The sequence below is a fragment of the Brassica napus genome, chromosome C6, assembly GCF_020379485.1.
Source record: "Brassica napus cultivar Da-Ae chromosome C6, Da-Ae, whole genome shotgun sequence".
NCBI classification, from domain to species: domain Eukaryota; kingdom Viridiplantae; phylum Streptophyta; class Magnoliopsida; order Brassicales; family Brassicaceae; genus Brassica; species Brassica napus.
Window position 1 is genome coordinate 30,108,897 of NC_063449.1, and position 17,915 is coordinate 30,126,811.

At 38.9% G+C, this 17,915-nt stretch overlaps 3 protein-coding genes and 1 non-coding gene across 4 annotated transcripts; 2 read left to right on the forward strand and 2 right to left on the reverse strand.

The window, feature by feature from the left end:
• Window positions 1-2,183: 2,183 nt before the first annotated feature.
• LOC125589496 lies at window positions 2,184-2,323 on the reverse strand. Its single transcript, XR_007325681.1, has one exon. It is a non-coding gene; the product is annotated as a small nucleolar RNA snoR83 (small nucleolar RNA).
• A 335-nt stretch (window positions 2,324-2,658) lies between these two features.
• LOC125588676 (proline-rich protein 3-like) lies at window positions 2,659-4,074 on the forward strand. The gene is made up of 2 exons (XM_048760312.1): window positions 2,659-3,382; window positions 3,493-4,074. The coding sequence occupies exons 1-2, from the start codon at window positions 2,665-2,667 to the stop codon at window positions 3,816-3,818; spliced, it is 1,044 nt and encodes a 347-aa protein (XP_048616269.1). The 5' UTR covers window positions 2,659-2,664; the 3' UTR covers window positions 3,819-4,074.
• A 4,905-nt stretch (window positions 4,075-8,979) lies between these two features.
• On the reverse strand, window positions 8,980-10,915 carry LOC106353321 (RING-H2 finger protein ATL5-like). Its single transcript, XM_048760313.1, has one exon. The coding sequence runs from the start codon at window positions 10,573-10,575 to the stop codon at window positions 9,784-9,786; it is 792 nt and encodes a 263-aa protein (XP_048616270.1). The 5' UTR covers window positions 10,576-10,915; the 3' UTR covers window positions 8,980-9,783.
• Window positions 10,916-15,590: 4,675 nt separating this feature from the next.
• On the forward strand, window positions 15,591-16,115 carry LOC106435249. Its single transcript, XM_013876113.1, has one exon. The coding sequence runs from the start codon at window positions 15,591-15,593 to the stop codon at window positions 16,113-16,115; it is 525 nt and encodes a 174-aa protein (XP_013731567.1).
• The last annotated feature ends 1,800 nt before the right edge of the window (window positions 16,116-17,915 follow it).

Consider the following 17,915-nt stretch of genomic DNA (forward strand, 5'->3'; position numbering starts at 1 on the left):
AGTTAATGTGCTGAGTCCAAATAAGATACTATCTAAAGTTTTGAAACGCATTTTCTATAAATATGAGCGCTTCTGTGACTAACAAGAAAATAAACGAGAAACGAAACAGAGGAAAATAATCTAGAGAAGAAAAGAGAAGAAAAAAGAGAAGAGAAGAGAGAAGAGAAACATAAGAGAAGAGAATAGAAGAGAAGATGTTCCCGCCTTTGACAATTCTGTTGTTTCTGGTCTATTGCACAATCTACCGACTCACGTTGCCCATTCGCAGACTATATGCTTGCATGGAGGAGGGTTGTTAATCAATCTCTTCTTAATTTTCTTGCGTCACAAGATGACCTAAGTTTGGCTCACATATTATAATATTATTTATTTCATCGCTTGACGAATGAAGAGAAGAAAAAAAATACTCTCTTTTGGGTTGAATCGTATATATTTAGATAGATAAGAATCTCTCTTTCTTGTCAAATATCATTTTAAGTATATGAAAAATCATATATTAAAATAATGTAAAAATATTTGTCTATTAGAAATAAAACATGATAATATGGCAATGGGTCTTTCTAGGTTGTATGAAAGGAAAATAAACTATATTTATGCTGTCACTTAAAAAAAAAATTAGAATATCTATATGCAATCAACATAACTAGACATATTTAATATGTTCATTTATGTAATAATATGTAAATTAAACAAGAAATTATTTTGGTTTAAAAAATCATCACGATTCAATGTTGTTCGAAGCTAGTACAAATTTGAATTTTTGATATTTCTAATACATGTCAGTCACTGTAAATTGTTAGCCATATAATTAATGTTTATTGTTGCATAAAGACCCAACCCTAGAATACTAACATGAATAAAGTTTCTAATATAAATAGTGAGCAAAGATGATAAACTACATTGTTCATAGTAAGTCTTTGGATATTCGTTTATCTTTACAAACATTTGAGAATTTGCTACATGTTCCACGTTTAACATTTCTGCAAAAAGTAAGATGATAAATTAATAGTCAAGAAATTGAATATTCACTCTAGATCAATGTGAATGATGTTGATGTCAATGTTGTTAATTTTTCAATTGTCTTTTCAAGCTTCTAGTGGAGTTCAATATTCTAAGTCATATGCAGTTTATTTATAAGTGTCTCTTTTAATGAATTTTTTTGCTATAAATGTCATTCTAGGAACCTTCTGATTTGCGTGCTTTGATAAAGATCATTATTGTTTTCGACTAAACCGTTGTAGTCATCGTGATTTTATTCAACCAAATCTAAATCGAATTTTGTCATCCTCTTTTGGTAAACATGTTACCATTGAACTGCAATGATCTATTTGTTCACTGGTTTCACAAGAAAGAACATCTTCATCTTGTGGTCATGAGACATGATTCATACCAAATAAATTCACACTAGTTTCAAAAAAAAAGTTGGTAAAGTCTTAGTTATATAAAGAGAAAACTAGAATAACATATATTAGTAGAATTTTGCATACCTATTACAAGTAAATCCATCCCTAATCAATTGTATCGAGAGCTTCATGTTCATTATACCATGAAAATCTCAAATTATCAAATTGATATCTTACTCATCAAGAAAGCAATACCTTCATCTTCATCTTCATTTTCTAAAAATCATTTCTGAGACATCAAATTAGTTAAAAGATAATCATAAACTCAAAACTAAACTTTACTTTAGTTTAGTCAATCAATGAAACCTTACTCTAGATTTGGCTAGCACACCGTGTGGCTCAAATTTTCTGGATGTCTTACAAAACTACCATAGATTTATATATATGTAACAGTATAAATGCAAAGATTGGAGTGTATCTACATATTCACCTTCGCATTTCGACAAATATAAATGAATTTCTCATTCAAAATCAAAAGTTTTATTAATGATAAGAAAGATATAAATATAAAATTCAAAGGAACTAATCTTTGTGTCTTAATACACTTTATATATAGATGCCTTACTATATGCAGACAAGCATGCTACTAATCATTATGATTAACTTTCTCTACGGTTTATTGTAATTTATATTGACATGTAAACACACAAAAACATAACACGATCAAAACACTACCAACGAAAAAACGATGGTATTTATTAAAACGTAAAAACCGATCAACTACAAAGTACAAACCAGTTACATATAATGGAATTTATAATTGAGATTGATGGGAGAATAAAATGTAAGCTAAGTTACTAATAAAACCACATTCTGTGATCAAAGAAAAGAAGAAGGTATTATCAGCTAAACTTGCAAGTTGCAACTTTGGTTTAGGCCTCCCATGAATCAGATAAATAGCTCATCAACTTAGCTGGGAATATTATGAAGGCCTCTCAATTTCTAATTATTAGTTAATGAACCTATCAAAATCTCTGACCCAATTAATGTCCTTTTCAGTTCTTCTGTACCTTTCGGCCGGCACCGTGTGTATGTTGTAAATGGGGAGCATGTTTTTGATCGTGCATCACACTAAAATGAATCGCAAACCTGATTTTCGACTATTCACCATTGATGATAACATTAAATATTCTTATAAAATTCATCAGTACTCGTTAACATTTTCATATAAAATCCCATTATATGAAATCCTTTTTCTCATCCTACTTCAAACACAAAAGACGAGGTAGCATAAGGCAAAAGGTAGGCCACGTTCTCTACAATGGCGATAACACGCGCCTCCTTGGCCATTTGCCTCCTCCTCTCTTTGGCCACTATAGCCACCGCAGATTACTACTCCCCCTCAACTCCTCCGGTTTACACCCCACCAACCCACAAGCCTACACTCCCACCTCCGGTTTACACTCCACCAGCTTACATACCAACCCACCCACCTCCAGTTTACACTCCACCGGTTCACAAGCCAACCCTTCCACCTCCGGTTTACACTACACCGGCTCACAAACCCACCCTTCCACCACCGGTTTACACACCACCCACATACAAGCCAACCCTCCCACCACCGGTTTACACTCCACCCACATACAAACCCAAACCCACCCTCCCACCTCCAGTTTACAAGCCTACACTCTCTCCTCCGGTCTACACTAAACCCACTATCCCTGCTCCAGTCTACACTCCACCAGTTTACAAGCCAACTCTTTCCCCTCCGGTCTACACCAAACCAACTCTTCCACCTCCGGTTTACACTCCACCAACATACAAACCCACCCTCCCACCTCCAGTTTACACTCCCCCGGTTTACAAGCCAACTCTCTCTCCCCCGGTCTACAAAAAGTCTCCGAGCTATTCTCCTCCAACTCCTTATGTCCCAAAACCAACCTACACTCCACCCACCAAACCATACGTCCCAGAGATTCTTAAAATTGTTGATGGCATCATCCTCTGCAAAAACGGTTACGAAACCTACCCAATCCAAGGTATAAATACATACTCAAGCTTCCCTAATAAAGTATCTATATATAAACAACAAATTACTAATAAAAAAAATGTTACTAATCTGAAAACTCGTTTAATTAAATTTATGTAGGAGCAAAGGCCAAGATTGTGTGCTCCGAGCCAGGATCATACGGACAGAGCAAGAAGGATGTTGTGATCTACAGCGATCCAACTGATTCTAAGGGATACTTCCATGTGTCGTTGACCATCAAGGACCTACTTCACTGTCGTGTCAAACTCTACACATCTCCGGTCGAGACTTGCAATAACCCGACCAATGTCAACAAGGGTCTCACTGGAGTTCCATTGTCGATGTATGGATACCGTTACCACTCTGACAAGAACTTGAAGATCTTTAGCGTCGGACCTTTCTACTTCACTGGTCACAAGGCTGCTCCAACCACTCCCAAATATTGATCATGATCTCATCATTATAGTGACGATCTTGCATGCATATTATATATGAGAGGTCACATTAACCAATTTATTGTCTGAAAACTTTTCCCTTCCAAATGTTATTTTGTTTCTTTGTACCGATTCTATTTGATTCGTTGCATTACTAATGCAATCTATCTTTTTGGTTATGTTTTCTTCAATTTTATTTAATAAAATTGTAAGAGTAAAATTGTAAGAGTAACATATTCATATGATTAAAGCGACTGCTTATATATATACATATATAAAATATTAATAATAATTGTTTGTTGGTGATAAAAGTTACTTTGAGATTGTTTGTAATTTTGTGGCTATTATGTCGACTCGTGTCTAGTGAATGCATAAACAACGATTTGTCTATCTTTATAGACCAAAATAAACAATAGTTTACAAGTCTACTAGCTAGTCAGTAACCATAGATTGATTTGCACGGTATAATAATTAAAATAATTAAGTGTCTAGTATATATTGCAGTTCCGAAAATCACGAAAAGCACAATGAATCAGCACCATGTTAATCATGCAGCCAAGTCTCGCCCTTGTATATAACATTTTCTATTCCTTGGATATAACATCATAGAATCGGTATTCTTATATCGCAGACAAGTTCAGTGCTGGCACGACTAATTAGTAATAATCATTTCGCACCAGGGTCTTGCTGCACGATTATTCTTAGATACTTGTTTGATCGGAAAACGGTAATAAATAAGATGTGGGTTTAAACAAAGACGTCTTATTAATGGTCGGAGAAAAAACGTTCGGTCGGTTACAAAGGAAAAGAAGAGAGTGCGACAGAAAGGAAGCCGGTGGCTCGATGAGCTACCGGAAAAGTACAACTAACGGCGAGATGAAGCAAAGGTGAAAACCCTAATCTAGCCGCCAAGTGTTAGTCAGTGATTTCGGATCCTTTTCTCGTTGTCTCTCCTTTCCCTTATATAGACGTCCTGATACCTCGTCCTTGACCTAATTTACGCCATCTTGGTGGGCCTCCTCTGCTGGGCCGAGAAGCCCGTAGGCGTCCGAGCAGCCGCTGAGCCGAACGTACTTCAGTCGATGATGATCAACTAAAAGTACTCAAGAGTCAAGCCGAGAGACCTGACTCTCGAGCCGACCGATCGAGCCGTCGCTCTTCCTAATCCGGGCCAGGCCTTCCTATTCCTCGGACCTTGTGGGATGGTCAAATCCATCCTCTACAATACTAATGTAACCAACGTTTTGATTACGCTCTCTTATTTTTTTGGGGTCAATATTACGCTCTCTTTAATTATGTGTCTAACGAGGTATCGTCGCCTTCATAAAACATCAACGGTACTAACACATACTAGTAATAACGGGCACTCATGACTATCGATCTACAGCGTTATTTTCTAACAACTGTTATTTTATTTATAAAATCAGTGTTATAGAATCCATAATCTTTACACACCGAACTCAAACCGCATCACTGGGCAGGGCTACAGTCCTGAAATTGTTAATTGCAAATATCGATTTAGGTCTTTTAATGTGAATGTTTTCATTTAAACAATAATGTGGATTATAGAAAATAAGAGAATCGGATACTTTGTAAACTCAAGAACTTGGAGCTTGATAGGTTGCTGCATTGGTGAAGTTTTGATTTGTGTACATGTGTTACATATGGAAAGTAATGCATGACATATGTTTTGGAAAATAAAAAAGAAAATGTCAAGATGGGATGATGTGTGATATTTTCATATGTTTGGTTGACAAAATAAACATTAAAAGAATGTTATTATATCACAAATTAGAAGATTTGGTGATGTTAAAATATATAAAATATTATATTAGATAAACAGAAAAAATTATTTAATATATATTGTGGCTTTACCTAAGATTAGGGTTAGAGCTTTCACGTTGTAATTATCAGAGAGAAACACAAAGGGTTTTGGGGTTTCATAGCTGAGTGAATTGATATAATTGATCAACATGTGTTGAGTCAAGCAAGTTAGGTGTCTTAGAAATTGATCTGTGTCGAGTTGTCTAATTCGGATCAAACAAGTATGTAAGAGATTGTGTAAAAAAATTATAATAAAAGATATACGAGTTTTTGGAATTACTCTGTGTTTTGTGTTTTCGTTGTATCTCGATTTTACGTACTTTTTACGAACAAAAAGAATTGGTCCACATGTTATATATATCAATATTCCTTATAATAAAGTTTGTCATTCGTCCCCACAAGTAATATGAAAATTGGAGACATGTGCACTAGGAATAGCTTTTAAAACTGAAAGGTGCATGCATCGCCATTATAATGTGTTTATTAGAATAACTATGAAATCTATATTATAATAGTTGAGTTTTTGCTCACTACTCAGCGCGCCACGTTAGCATTTTGTGGACTCCACTTTTAAAAAGTGTGAAAAAGTGTCAAGCCCATGGTTCGAACCCGGATTATTGAAATATAAACACCAACATTTATACCACTAAGCTAAAAGATGCTTTGTACATTGATGGCTGAACCTAATATATATTTATGAAGGTTGGAAGCCTTTGCTTCTTCGGCTTTCTCTGAGGGTCGGGCCTACAAGTGTATTATGGATTTAATTTTTAAATGAGATTCATCACGTTATATGAGAAAAGCTCAAGTTCGAAACAATTATAGTTTTTCCATATTGTAAACTATTGTCGTTTAACATGAGTTTGAGTTCTTTTCATCATTGTCTCAAACGAGTCTGAGTTACAGAGTTGCGCCGTGTGTCTGTTCGTAATCTATTTTTTCACCGGTGAACTCTTCATGTCCCCATCTTAAATCGCTTGATCATAAATGTTCCTGATTTGTAGCCCCTATGTAAACCCTATATACATGATTCTCATCTTTGATGAACCCAATCTACATCTCCACAAAACTCATTTATTCCTCTTAGCTTTAACCATCTTCTAGAAAATGTTTCTCTTTGCCTCTCCAGTTCCACAAACTGGCATCCCAATGTCCGTCACTCAACATTCGAGTCTCTCCGTCTTGGTCGTAGTAGTAAGAGCATGGCCTCTGGCTTCCTCCGCTTCTGAGATTCCCTTAACTTCAAAAAAGACATGAAGTTTGTGGGAATCACGGTTCCCTTCCTTGATGAAAATGTAAGTTAATCTTCGATTTATCACACTTATTTAACATAATTGTTTTAATTGATTTCATGATTCTTTGTTGAATAATATTATTTGCAGATTCCGTGATTCATGGGTTTACTCCCGTCGGACGTGCTAATCATTACAGGCCATCTTTGAAAGCAGGTTCCACTGTGAAAGTCGATCGTTTTGAGGTTGCTAGGTGCTCAAGCATGTACAAGATAACTGATCATCCATTCCTCATTCGTTTCATCTCACTAACCATTATTGATGAAGTCATCACGGGTGCTCCTGAGACCATTCTTCAGTCAATTAGACTGTTCGACAATTTCCAAGTGATTGCGAACACAAACCTAGAACTCCCATGTATATTATCATATTGCATCTGGGTTTATATTATGTTTCAATATCATAACTGATATTTAAACTCGCATATGTGGTTGGGCAAATCCGTTATGTCTAGGGCTCTGACCTCACCAAAGAAACAGCTCGAGTCGTTATCCGTCTCCTCATTGATCCGTAAGAAACGATCAACACATAATTCCTTTTATATTGTCTATATTGTGCTAACATCAATAATCAAAAATATTTTCTACCCAAGATTTGAGGTCGTCCATTTATCTCCCTTACTTATCAATCTAATTTTACACAAATCTTTATTTTACAGCTTAAAAGAAACCACAATAACTCAAACAATCAAAACACCAAAAACTAGAATCCCAAAGGAGACGAATCATTAATTATCACCTCTCTTTTTGTCCAATCTTACAAATAAACTTCAAAACAAATATATACCAAACCAATCAACTCAACTAAAACTCAACGACACATACATTAGCCAGCTAAACAAATACAAAGTACACGGCCAGCTATTTAACAATTTAAAAACTTACTTTCGCATATGCTTACGAAGAAGACGAAGACGACAACCAAGATCAGTGAAATTATCTAAACAAAAAAGCAGAGTAAGTTACAATCTCTGATAAATACAATTAACAATGATTTTTATTTACATATTACCCATCAAATAAAAGAGAAACAAACACAGCCACACCAGGAGATACAAGAGACAATCCCAACATACACAAAGGCGGCAACAACATCTCCACCTGCTCAATCCTCTTGTCTTATGAAAATAGCTTACATGCTCAATGTCAACAGGCCAATGCTATTGTCTTCTTATGAGAAATACATATATTTGTTTAAAACCCATTAAGACCCAAATACTAATTGTCACTCATTTTATAGTTATTTCTACAAGTCTTCATGTATTTGTTTTAAAGATCCAGTAAAAGCAACAAGTTTTAAAATTAAAAAAAACATATAACCAACATAATAAGAATACAAAAATTATTACTTAATACACACAACTTAAACAACTAAACTGGAAAAAAAATATCCAGAAACAAAAGGTACTCTCAACAGCCTTAATATAATTTATGTAATCTCAACAGTACAGGTAACAAATTGAAAAGACAAACAAACAATAAGTCTCAGTGACAGAGTAAGCAATACCACGAACTATATCCATCACATTACTAACACAGTTTAGTCTTTCATGAGTGGAGAATAGTGCATACACAGTTCATCATCACAACTCTAACCATATAACAATAAAAAACTTGAAAAACAATGGTCAATCCAAAACGCAAAATTCACAACTACAATAACCCTAACAAATATTGAGATGAAACAAGAACTCTGTCTACGACTCCGCGCGCAATGCTCTTAGTTATATCAAATAAACCACTTTTTCAAGTGATATATAGTACTTGACCCATGGACAACGCACGCGACAGTTAGTCAGATGGTCCCCCACTCATAAGAGTCTTTGAGTCCACGTCAGTTTGTGTACGTGTCATTGTGTCAAAACTCATCTTACCTAGTACCACAATCGTTCAATATAATATCAATTAGTATTATCAATAGTTTAAGCTCTACAGTTTATAAGCGGGAACATTCTTATTCAGGCTCAGCAATGACTCGAATGGAGTACGATGTATATGCATTTTCTCAGCCTACATACTACATGCGTACCCGACAGTTTGTAAATTGGAAACAACATATGAACAAGAACGGTAAATGAAATAGTGAACAAATAGTTTACAAATCAATACAACCGGTTAAGGCTAATATTCGGTCAATAATAAAACATTTACAATAACACAAATCATTGAACCATCGGTGTCTAGGCCTGGGACGGATCGGGTATCCGGGCAATTTTAAGATATCCGGATCCGGATCCTTATCCGGCGGATCCGTAATTTTACTATCCTTATCCGGATCCGGGGTTCGCGGATATCCGGATGTCGCGGATATCTGGACTAAAAAATCAAGATATCCGGATTCGGTTTTGACGGATCTAACATTTTACTATCCGGATCCGGATTCGGCCTCTCCGGATATCCGGATTTTCGGATCGGATCCGGATCGGATCTCGGATCGAATCCGGATCTCGGATAAAAGTCTCAGGCCTATCGGTGTCAGTTACTTATATTAATTACATTTCTTTAACCAACCATTTTTTTTTTTGAAACACTAACCAACCATTTTTATTCGACCTTTACAAAAGAACCAAGAGAATGTTTGGAGAGTTTCGCTTAGTTATTTCTTCTCTAGTTAAACAGCACCGTTATAATAGCACTAGTGCAGAGTCAAAAAAAAGGGGGAGATATTTGGTCACCATTGATGAACTACTCCAAAAAAATCCCCACGTGTCGTCGTATGCGCCAGTAATACAAATTTCCCTTTGTTTTACCCCGCTTACCGGTTCGGTTTATCCGATAACTAAGACTCGAGCTCTTGCCCACCCGGTTACCCCGATTACCGGGTCGGATTCTTCAGTATCAAACATTTTTGAGTCAGGGAAGTTATAAAATACTCCATAGCCTCTTCATCGAGACCCGATTACTAGATCCGTTGTGCCCGGGTAAACCGGAGTTAGAAGCGTCAACTTCCCTGGGAATCTCAACAAGTATACCGACTAAGTCAATCGGTTCCCTCTCGCAAGCTTCCATCGGGAACCTCAACGGCGAACCAGACGACGAAGACGGCGTCGATGAATCGGATTCGTCCGATGAAGACGAGCTTCCGGCTTCCGTATCCTCAATCGGTTTAACCGATGGAAAAACGGGAGCAACCGGTTCTGAATTCATCGAACCGGATTCGGTAACCGACTGCTCGGGTTGAACCGGAGCTCTACAAAGCGGACAGCTAGATCTCGACCGGAACCACGTGTCAATACAGTCAACGTGGAACACGTGGCCGCATTTGGGAAGGACACGTCCTTCGTCTTCTTCTTCGAACTCCGACAAGCAAACGGAGCACTCCTCCGGCGGAGATTTGTGGGTTTTAACGGAGTAGACGAAGATCGGGATCTTCTCGAGCACGGCCGGATCGAGAGGAGAGTGGGAGGATGATTGAGTGGGGTCTCGAGCGGCGGATAAAGATCGGAGATGAGCACTGATACGGCGGCGAATACGGCGGTTTTGACGTCGGAATAGCCATCTGGCGTAGCTGTGGAAACAGAGGATGAGGATGACGGCGACGAAGAGGATGATAACGGAAGCGCGCATGATTTTGCCGTTAAGAGCGTAACGTGAAGAACCAAGGGTCATGCTTCCGCATAGTGTCTTGCTACTACTGTCATCGAAGATTCCCATTGTTCTAGTGAGAGAAACAAGTAAACAAATACAGAAGATTTAGGGTGGGAGAGAGAGAGAGAGGATGAACTGAGTGGATGAAACGAATAAGAAGAAGAGAGTGGGAAGTTTCCAATGTGCTTAATTCTTTGTGTTTGAATGTCTATTTATAGACAAGCTACTATGAATTATCGACTACTCTTTGTTTTATTACTAGTATTGTTTTTTTTCTCTCCTTTCTATATATTTTTTTTGGTTTTTTTCTTCATTTCAATTTGTAAGTGACGTTATACTACTGTGTATATGTCTTCCTAACTGTAAAGCAAACAATTATTTTAAAAAGTTCTATAAATGCTTTTGCGACTTTTTGTTGTTGTTTTGTATAAAACATGTTGTTATATAAAATATGTAAGCGGGAATTGATAATACTTACACGTCTGATTCAAAAACGCACCGTTTTGGTTATTTTTCTCTGAGGGTGATTTTGAGGCGATTTTGGAGTTAGGGTTTTCGATGAATTCGGCTGCGCCGCCGGGTCCGCTGGGTTCTCCGATGAGAACTGAGGCGGCTGAGGAAGCTCGCGACGAGAGATCTACGGTGGGGAAATCAGATTTGCAGGAAGAAACGAAGAAAGAGGCACCGAGCTGGGTCTCTGTTGCGCAAGATAAGAAGGTTCTCAAGAAGTATGTAGTCGAGGTATCAAGCAAAGATGGCTTGCACACAGTGGAGATTCCCGATGACGTTCTTACAACCTCGACCCCGCTATGGGAGGACTTTGTAGTTGGCAAGTTCTTAGACGTATCTCCCCATGTTGCGAAAGTCCATATGGTCTTGAACAAGATTTGGAAGTACGGTGATACGTCTACAAAGGTGGATGTGATTGAGGTTAATGCTACAACGATGCGGTTCAAGGTGTCGAATCCAAAAGCCAGAGAAAAGATTATGAGAAGAGGAATGTGGAACATAGCTGGAGTGCCGATGGTAGTAACAAAGTGGTCACCGAGGTCTGAAGAGGAGAAGCAGGAGGAAGAGGCGATTCCTATGTGGGTTCACCTACATAGAGTTCCACTTCACATGTTCTCTTGGGAGGGTCTAAGTTTCATTACAAGTGCAGTGGGATTCCCCGTTAAACTGCACCCAGAGACTATAGCGTGCACCAATTTTGAAGAGGCAAAGGTGTTTGCAAAGGTAGATGTCTCAAAGCCACTACCCAAAGAGATTAACTTCTCAAGAAATGGGAAGGAGTTCAAGGTAGAATTTCAGTTTCCATGGCTTCCGATGAGATGTAAGAAGTGTGATAAATGGGGGCATGACACAGAGGCCTCTAAGAATAAAGGGAAAGATGTAAGTCCTCCCATTGAAGTTGCAGGAGAAGAGGAAGTAAGGGCACTGAGAACAGAGGAAAATTGGGAACTCAATAAAAAAAAGAACACAGTACATGAGAGTCTGGAAAAAGCAGATGAGGAAAGGAATCTTGGAGAGGTGGAGACACAAGAGGAAGTAGAGATGGTGAGAAGTAAAGGTAATGAAAGTAAGGAGGATTCAAACTGGGCTCTGGTATCTCCAGCAAAGATAGGCAGATCGTTGGTCGGCTCACCACTATCCAACCATAATGATGAAATCTGTATATCGGCATCTAAGTTTGCAGTCCTTAGTGTTGACGAGGATGAAGAGGAGGGTGAAATAATGGATGGAGAGGCTCAAATAACTGATGGTAGTAGCGTAAAGGAGGTTGTAGAGAAAGAACTCACAGTTACGCTCCTGGCAAGAGAGGGTACAGATGAGAAGGAAGGATTAAAGCAAATGCAGACTACAGTGAAGGAGGTAAAGGAGAAGAAGGCTAAGTCACAGGAGATAAATCATGTGGCAATGAGCACAAGGTCTTCTCGCCGCTAACATTAATATGTCTAGTTTCTTTTGGAATGTGCGCGGATTCAACAAACCTATGAAGCATTCCGTGGTAAAAAAATGGGTAAATAATAAGGAGATGAAGTTGGATGCATTTTGGAAACAAGAGTTAAGGAGAAGAAGCCAGAAAGGATTTTAAAAACAGAGTTCAGCGAATGGTCATCGATGACTAACTATGAGTATAACAAAGGAGGTAGGATTTGGGTGATTTGGAGAGACATGGTGCGCATGACTCCCGTTTATAAAACGGATCAGCTCATCACGTGCTCTGTTGCATTGCAAGATGAAGAAGAGTTCTTTTGCTCATTTATATACGCAAGCAATCAGGTGGAGGAAAGGCAGGTGCTATGGGAGGACTTATGTCACCACTATTACTCCCCAATGTTTCAAAGGAAAGCGTGGATCATCATGGGTGATTTCAACGAGATACTTGATAGCGGGGAGTATTCAGGAGTTGACAACTTGACGAGGTTACCTAGAGGAATGAGGGACTTTCAGAGGATGGTTCTTCACTGCCATCTCTCAGACATGAGATATCAGGGACCACTGCTCACATGGTGCAATAAGAGGGAGGAAGGGCTTGTGTGCAAGAAGTTGGATAGGGTGCTCATGAACGATGTGGCTCTACATCGATTCACAAGCGCCTACTCTATATTTGAGCTGGAGAATGCTCTGATCATATGCGTTGCAAGGTTCAAGTGTTGCAAGCAGAGGAAAAGATCAGAAGGCCATTTAAATACGTCAATGCCATTGGTTCCTTACCAAGGTTCCTGCCTATGGTTAAGGAATACTGGGACATGACCGAGAAACTCTTCCTTTCTACCTCTGCTATGTTTTGACTCTCTAAGAAACTGAAGAATTTGAAGCCACTGATAAGGGAGTTGGGCAGGGAGAAATTAGGGAACTTATCAGTTCGAGCGAAAGAGGCCCATAGCATCTTATGCGAGAAACAAAAGATCACACTGGCTAACCCATCGGCTATGGCAATGCACGACGAGGCTGAAGCATATGGAAAGTGGCTACATGTAGCTGAGCTGGAGGAGGAGTTCTTAAAGCAGAGGTCAAAGCTCCATTGGCTAGACGTGGGAGACCGGAATAATGTAACCTTTCACAATTCGATCAGGTCTAGACAAGCTCAAAACACAATGAGGGAGATCAAATGTCCAGATGGTAGTATAGCAAAGAAGCACTCAGATATTAAGAATGAGGCGGAGAGGTTATTTTCTGAGGTTCTTAATCAGGTCCCAGCGGGGTTTCAGGGGGCTTCGGTGGAGGAGTTAAAGGATCTCATGGAGTATGAGTGCTCTACAGATGATTGTAGGCTGCTGGAAGGTGATGTATCAGCGGAGGAGATTAGGAAGGTGGTCTTTTCCATGCCCTCTAATAAATCTCCTGGGCCTGATGGCTATCCTAGTGAATTCTATAAAACAGCTTGGCCAGTGATAGGGCCAGATTTCATTATTGCGGTGCAGTCTGTCTTTCAGTTTGGGTTCCTTCCTAAGGGAATCAACTCAACAATACTTACGCTTATCCCGAAGAAGGTGGCTGCTCAAGAGATGAGAGACTACAGACCAATTTCATGCTGTAATGTGGTCTATAAAGTGGTTGCAAAACTCCTCGCTAACCGGCTGAAGAGGATTCTACCAAAGATCATTGTAGAAAATCAATCTGCTTTCGTAAAGGGTAGGCTGCTGATGGAAAACGTGTTGTTGGCATCAGAATTAGTGAAGGATTATCACAGAGAATCGATCACTCCAAGAAGTGCGATGAAAATTGACATCTCAAAGGCGTTTGATTCAGTCCAATGGACATTTCTACTCAACAGTCTAGAAGCTATGGGGTTTCCAGCTAGATTTGTGCACTGGATCAAGCTCTGCATCACCACCCCCTCGTTTTCAGTACAAGTTAATGGAGATCTCGGAGGCTACTTCCAAAGTTCGAGGGGCTTGAGGCAGGGATGTTCGCTCTCGCCGTATTTGTTTGTCCTGTGCATGAATGTGCTATCCCTTCAGCTTGACAAAGCTCGGAGAGAAAAGAGATTTGGCCTCCACCCTAGATGTCAATCTATTTCTCTAACACATTTGTGCTTCGCGGATGATCTGATGGTGTTTGTAGAAGGATCCAAAGCATCGATAGAAGGAGCGCTATCAGTGTTTGATGAGTTTGTAGTCTGGTCAGGGCTGTCTATCAGTTTAGAGAAGTCTACAATATACATGGCGGGCATTGCAGAAGCTGAGAGGAACAACATACTGACCAATTTCCCCTTCGCAGAAGGAAGCCTTCCTGTTCGTTACTTAGGGCTACCTTTAATGACACAAGCTATGCAAGCTAGGGACTATATGCCTCTGATTGAAGGGATCAGAGGCCGCATCAGTACATGGACCAGTCGGTTCCTTTCGTACGCAGGAAGGTTGTTCTTGATTAAATCAGTGCTATTGAGTGTTGTTAATTTCTGGGCAGTGGCCTTCAGGCTACCGAGTCAGTGTATTAAAGAGATAGATCAACTTTGCTCTGCATTCCTATGGTCAGGGCCGGACCTTAAGACCTCTGGAGCCAAAGTAGCCTGGAAAGAAGTATGCAAGCCAACAAATGAAGGAGGGCTAGGGATACGCGCACTCAAAGAAGTAAATACGGTCTACTGACTCAAGCTAATATGGAGAATGTTTGACGGAGACTCGCTTTGGGGCAAATGGATCAAAGCAAACCTACTTAAAAGCAAAAGCTTCTGGGAGGTGAGTGAGAAAACTCATGTTGGTTCTTGGATGTGGAGAAAGATGCTTAAGCTGAGGGCTATAGCAAAGACTTTCCACATGAAGGCAGTGGGTAATGGACGACACACGTCTTTTTGGTACGATAAATGGTGTGATATGGGAGTGATGTATGACCTACTCGGGAGTAGAGGAACCATTGACATGGGCATCAGGAGAGAAGCCATGGTAGAGTAGGTGTTACTAAGTCACCGTAGGAGAAAGAGACACAGAAGAACTAGTTTGAACGATATTGAAAAGGAGCTGGATGTTTTGAGAGATAAGCAAAATGCTGCAGGTAGGGATCTGGATCTGTGGTGAGGACCTGCGGGGTATAAGGCCAAGTTTTCAACTCGTAATACATGGCTGCTGACTAGAGAGATGGGTGTGACGTGTACTTGGGGCACAAGTGTATGGTTCCCTCAAGCTACTCTAAAGTTTGCATTCATGGTCTGGTTGGCGACTAGAAATAGACTTGCCACTATGGACAGAGTGGCTAGCTGGAGTCCAGGGATTGATACTACTTGTTGCCTCTGCAAAAATGCCTTGGAAACAAGAAACCACCTGTTCTTTGAGTGCTCAGTTTCAGCACACATATGGAAGCAACTCACTCAAGGTATACTGCAAAGCTCGTTTGCTAGTAATTGGGATGTTATCTCAAGTTTGATCTCCTGCTCATCTATGGGGAAGCAGAAGAGGTTCTGCCTAAGATATGTGTTTCAAACCACAATATACAGCCTGTGGAGAGAGAGGAACAGGAGGCGACATGGGGAAGCACCAACGCCTAAGGAGGTCTTGATCAAGCAAATAGATAAGGCTGTGCAGAACAAGCTTAGTCTTATGCAGTCCAAGCGAGTAAAAGGATTTGAGGGAGTGCTACAATACTGGTTTGGAACTAGGTTGTAAATAAGTTTTTGCAGTCTAATAGAAGGAGGATATAGTAGTCTCTAATAAGAAGAAGAGTTGTAAAGGAAAGGAATAGGAGTAGATTATAGTCTCAAACAAAGTCTCACTTGGTGTAAAAAGGTTTTTTGGTGAATAAATTTAGTATTCATTCGGAAAAAAAAAAAAAAAGAACATGGATGTTTTTTTTTTGTCAAATATCTCTTTGAGCTTTGAACCCACTTGTTGGATGTGAGTTCTAATAATATCGTGGAGACATACTTTGAGCAAGTCTTTGACCGTAAATTACTTTATGGATTACTTGCCAAGTTGCCAATACTTTTGAGATTTATGAATATTTTGTTTTCCACGAAGTACCTTACGTACTATGTCGGCATACATCATAGATCAAATGTTTAGAAACTTGTTGACAAATTTACGCTGTAACACATCCTTCTAATTAAGTTGAAAGTGTTATTATGATAAAAATGCTGCACATTCGTTTAACTTCGTTTAAAAAACTAGAAACGGAGTTAAAAGGTAAAGTTTGTGGAATCATATAACACACTAGTAGGGAAAATAAAATGCATGGTCCAAATTCAAGTTAAATGAAACTGAAAAATTCATAACTAAATAAACCGAAACAAACAATAAAACCTAATAAGGCATTGCTTTTGGACTTTCCATGATTCATGGGACTCGAGGCTTGGTGGTCTATTAAGCTTTTTTTTTTTTTGCTTAAATGCCAAGAGAAAGATAGTCCCAATCTGGCGGCTCTTTATTTTTTTTATTTCGTATTTCAAAAATATTTATTTTGTTTTCCTTCAAATAATAAAAAATCCCGTCAAATGTAGCTTTATATTTTTTTTGGGTTGGGGGGGGGTCTTTTTCAGAAAATGTCTTTACGACCGTTTTACACATCAGAAACCTACTAATATTTTTGTCGTAAAGAGGATAATGGACCTTCCTTGCTAGCGACCTTAGATGCCTTCACCTTTTCTTGTGTTTTGTTTCTACTTTAAATAACATTGCAATCGTCTCTCTTTTGCCCGCTCTATTGAATTACATATCTAAGATCTTTCTAAAAACTTCCAAGCCATTAACGGCTCAAAATGATTAGAAGATTCCTTAAGCTCATTACAGGATATTCCACTTTAACCTTGCTCTGTGGTGGTTCATTTTGTAACATAGACACTAGAAATCCATACAGCTTGGATAAATTGGACTACACATGCCACGACTCCCAAATTGTACATAAAGGCAGGGCCGACTCAGGATGAATGACCAACAGTTCAATCGTCCAAAACCCATCCTAAAATAAAACAAATTTAACTACAAAAATGACCAATTTTTTTTTTTAGTTTTCTAGCAAGGGCCCCAAAACATTATTTGTATTCATCTATAATGAATTAAAAATAATTGTCCAGCAACCCAATAAAAGTTTAAACCGCCCTTACATAGAGGCAGAGCCAGCCTTAGCATGAAGCGGATAAAGCATAAGCTTGTGGCCATCTATTAACTATATAACCGGTCGCAAAATTTTCAAAAGTGTCAATGGTCTAGTGGTCAGTTGTTCAATACATCTACATGAAACACAGGGTTTGCATCCTATTATGTGCAAAATAAAAAAAAAAGAAATACGAATCTCGTATAAATGAAGAGAAATTTTATGGCTTAAAGGAGTCCAACTTAATTCAGTTTGATCTCCCAAGAGACGGTATGGAACGCTCGTATAGAAAATCCGAAATAGTGAAGGGTGCTTGATAATATTCCATTCCTTGAAAGCCAGTAAATACTAGAGCCAGTAAAACGTTCTCCTCTCTT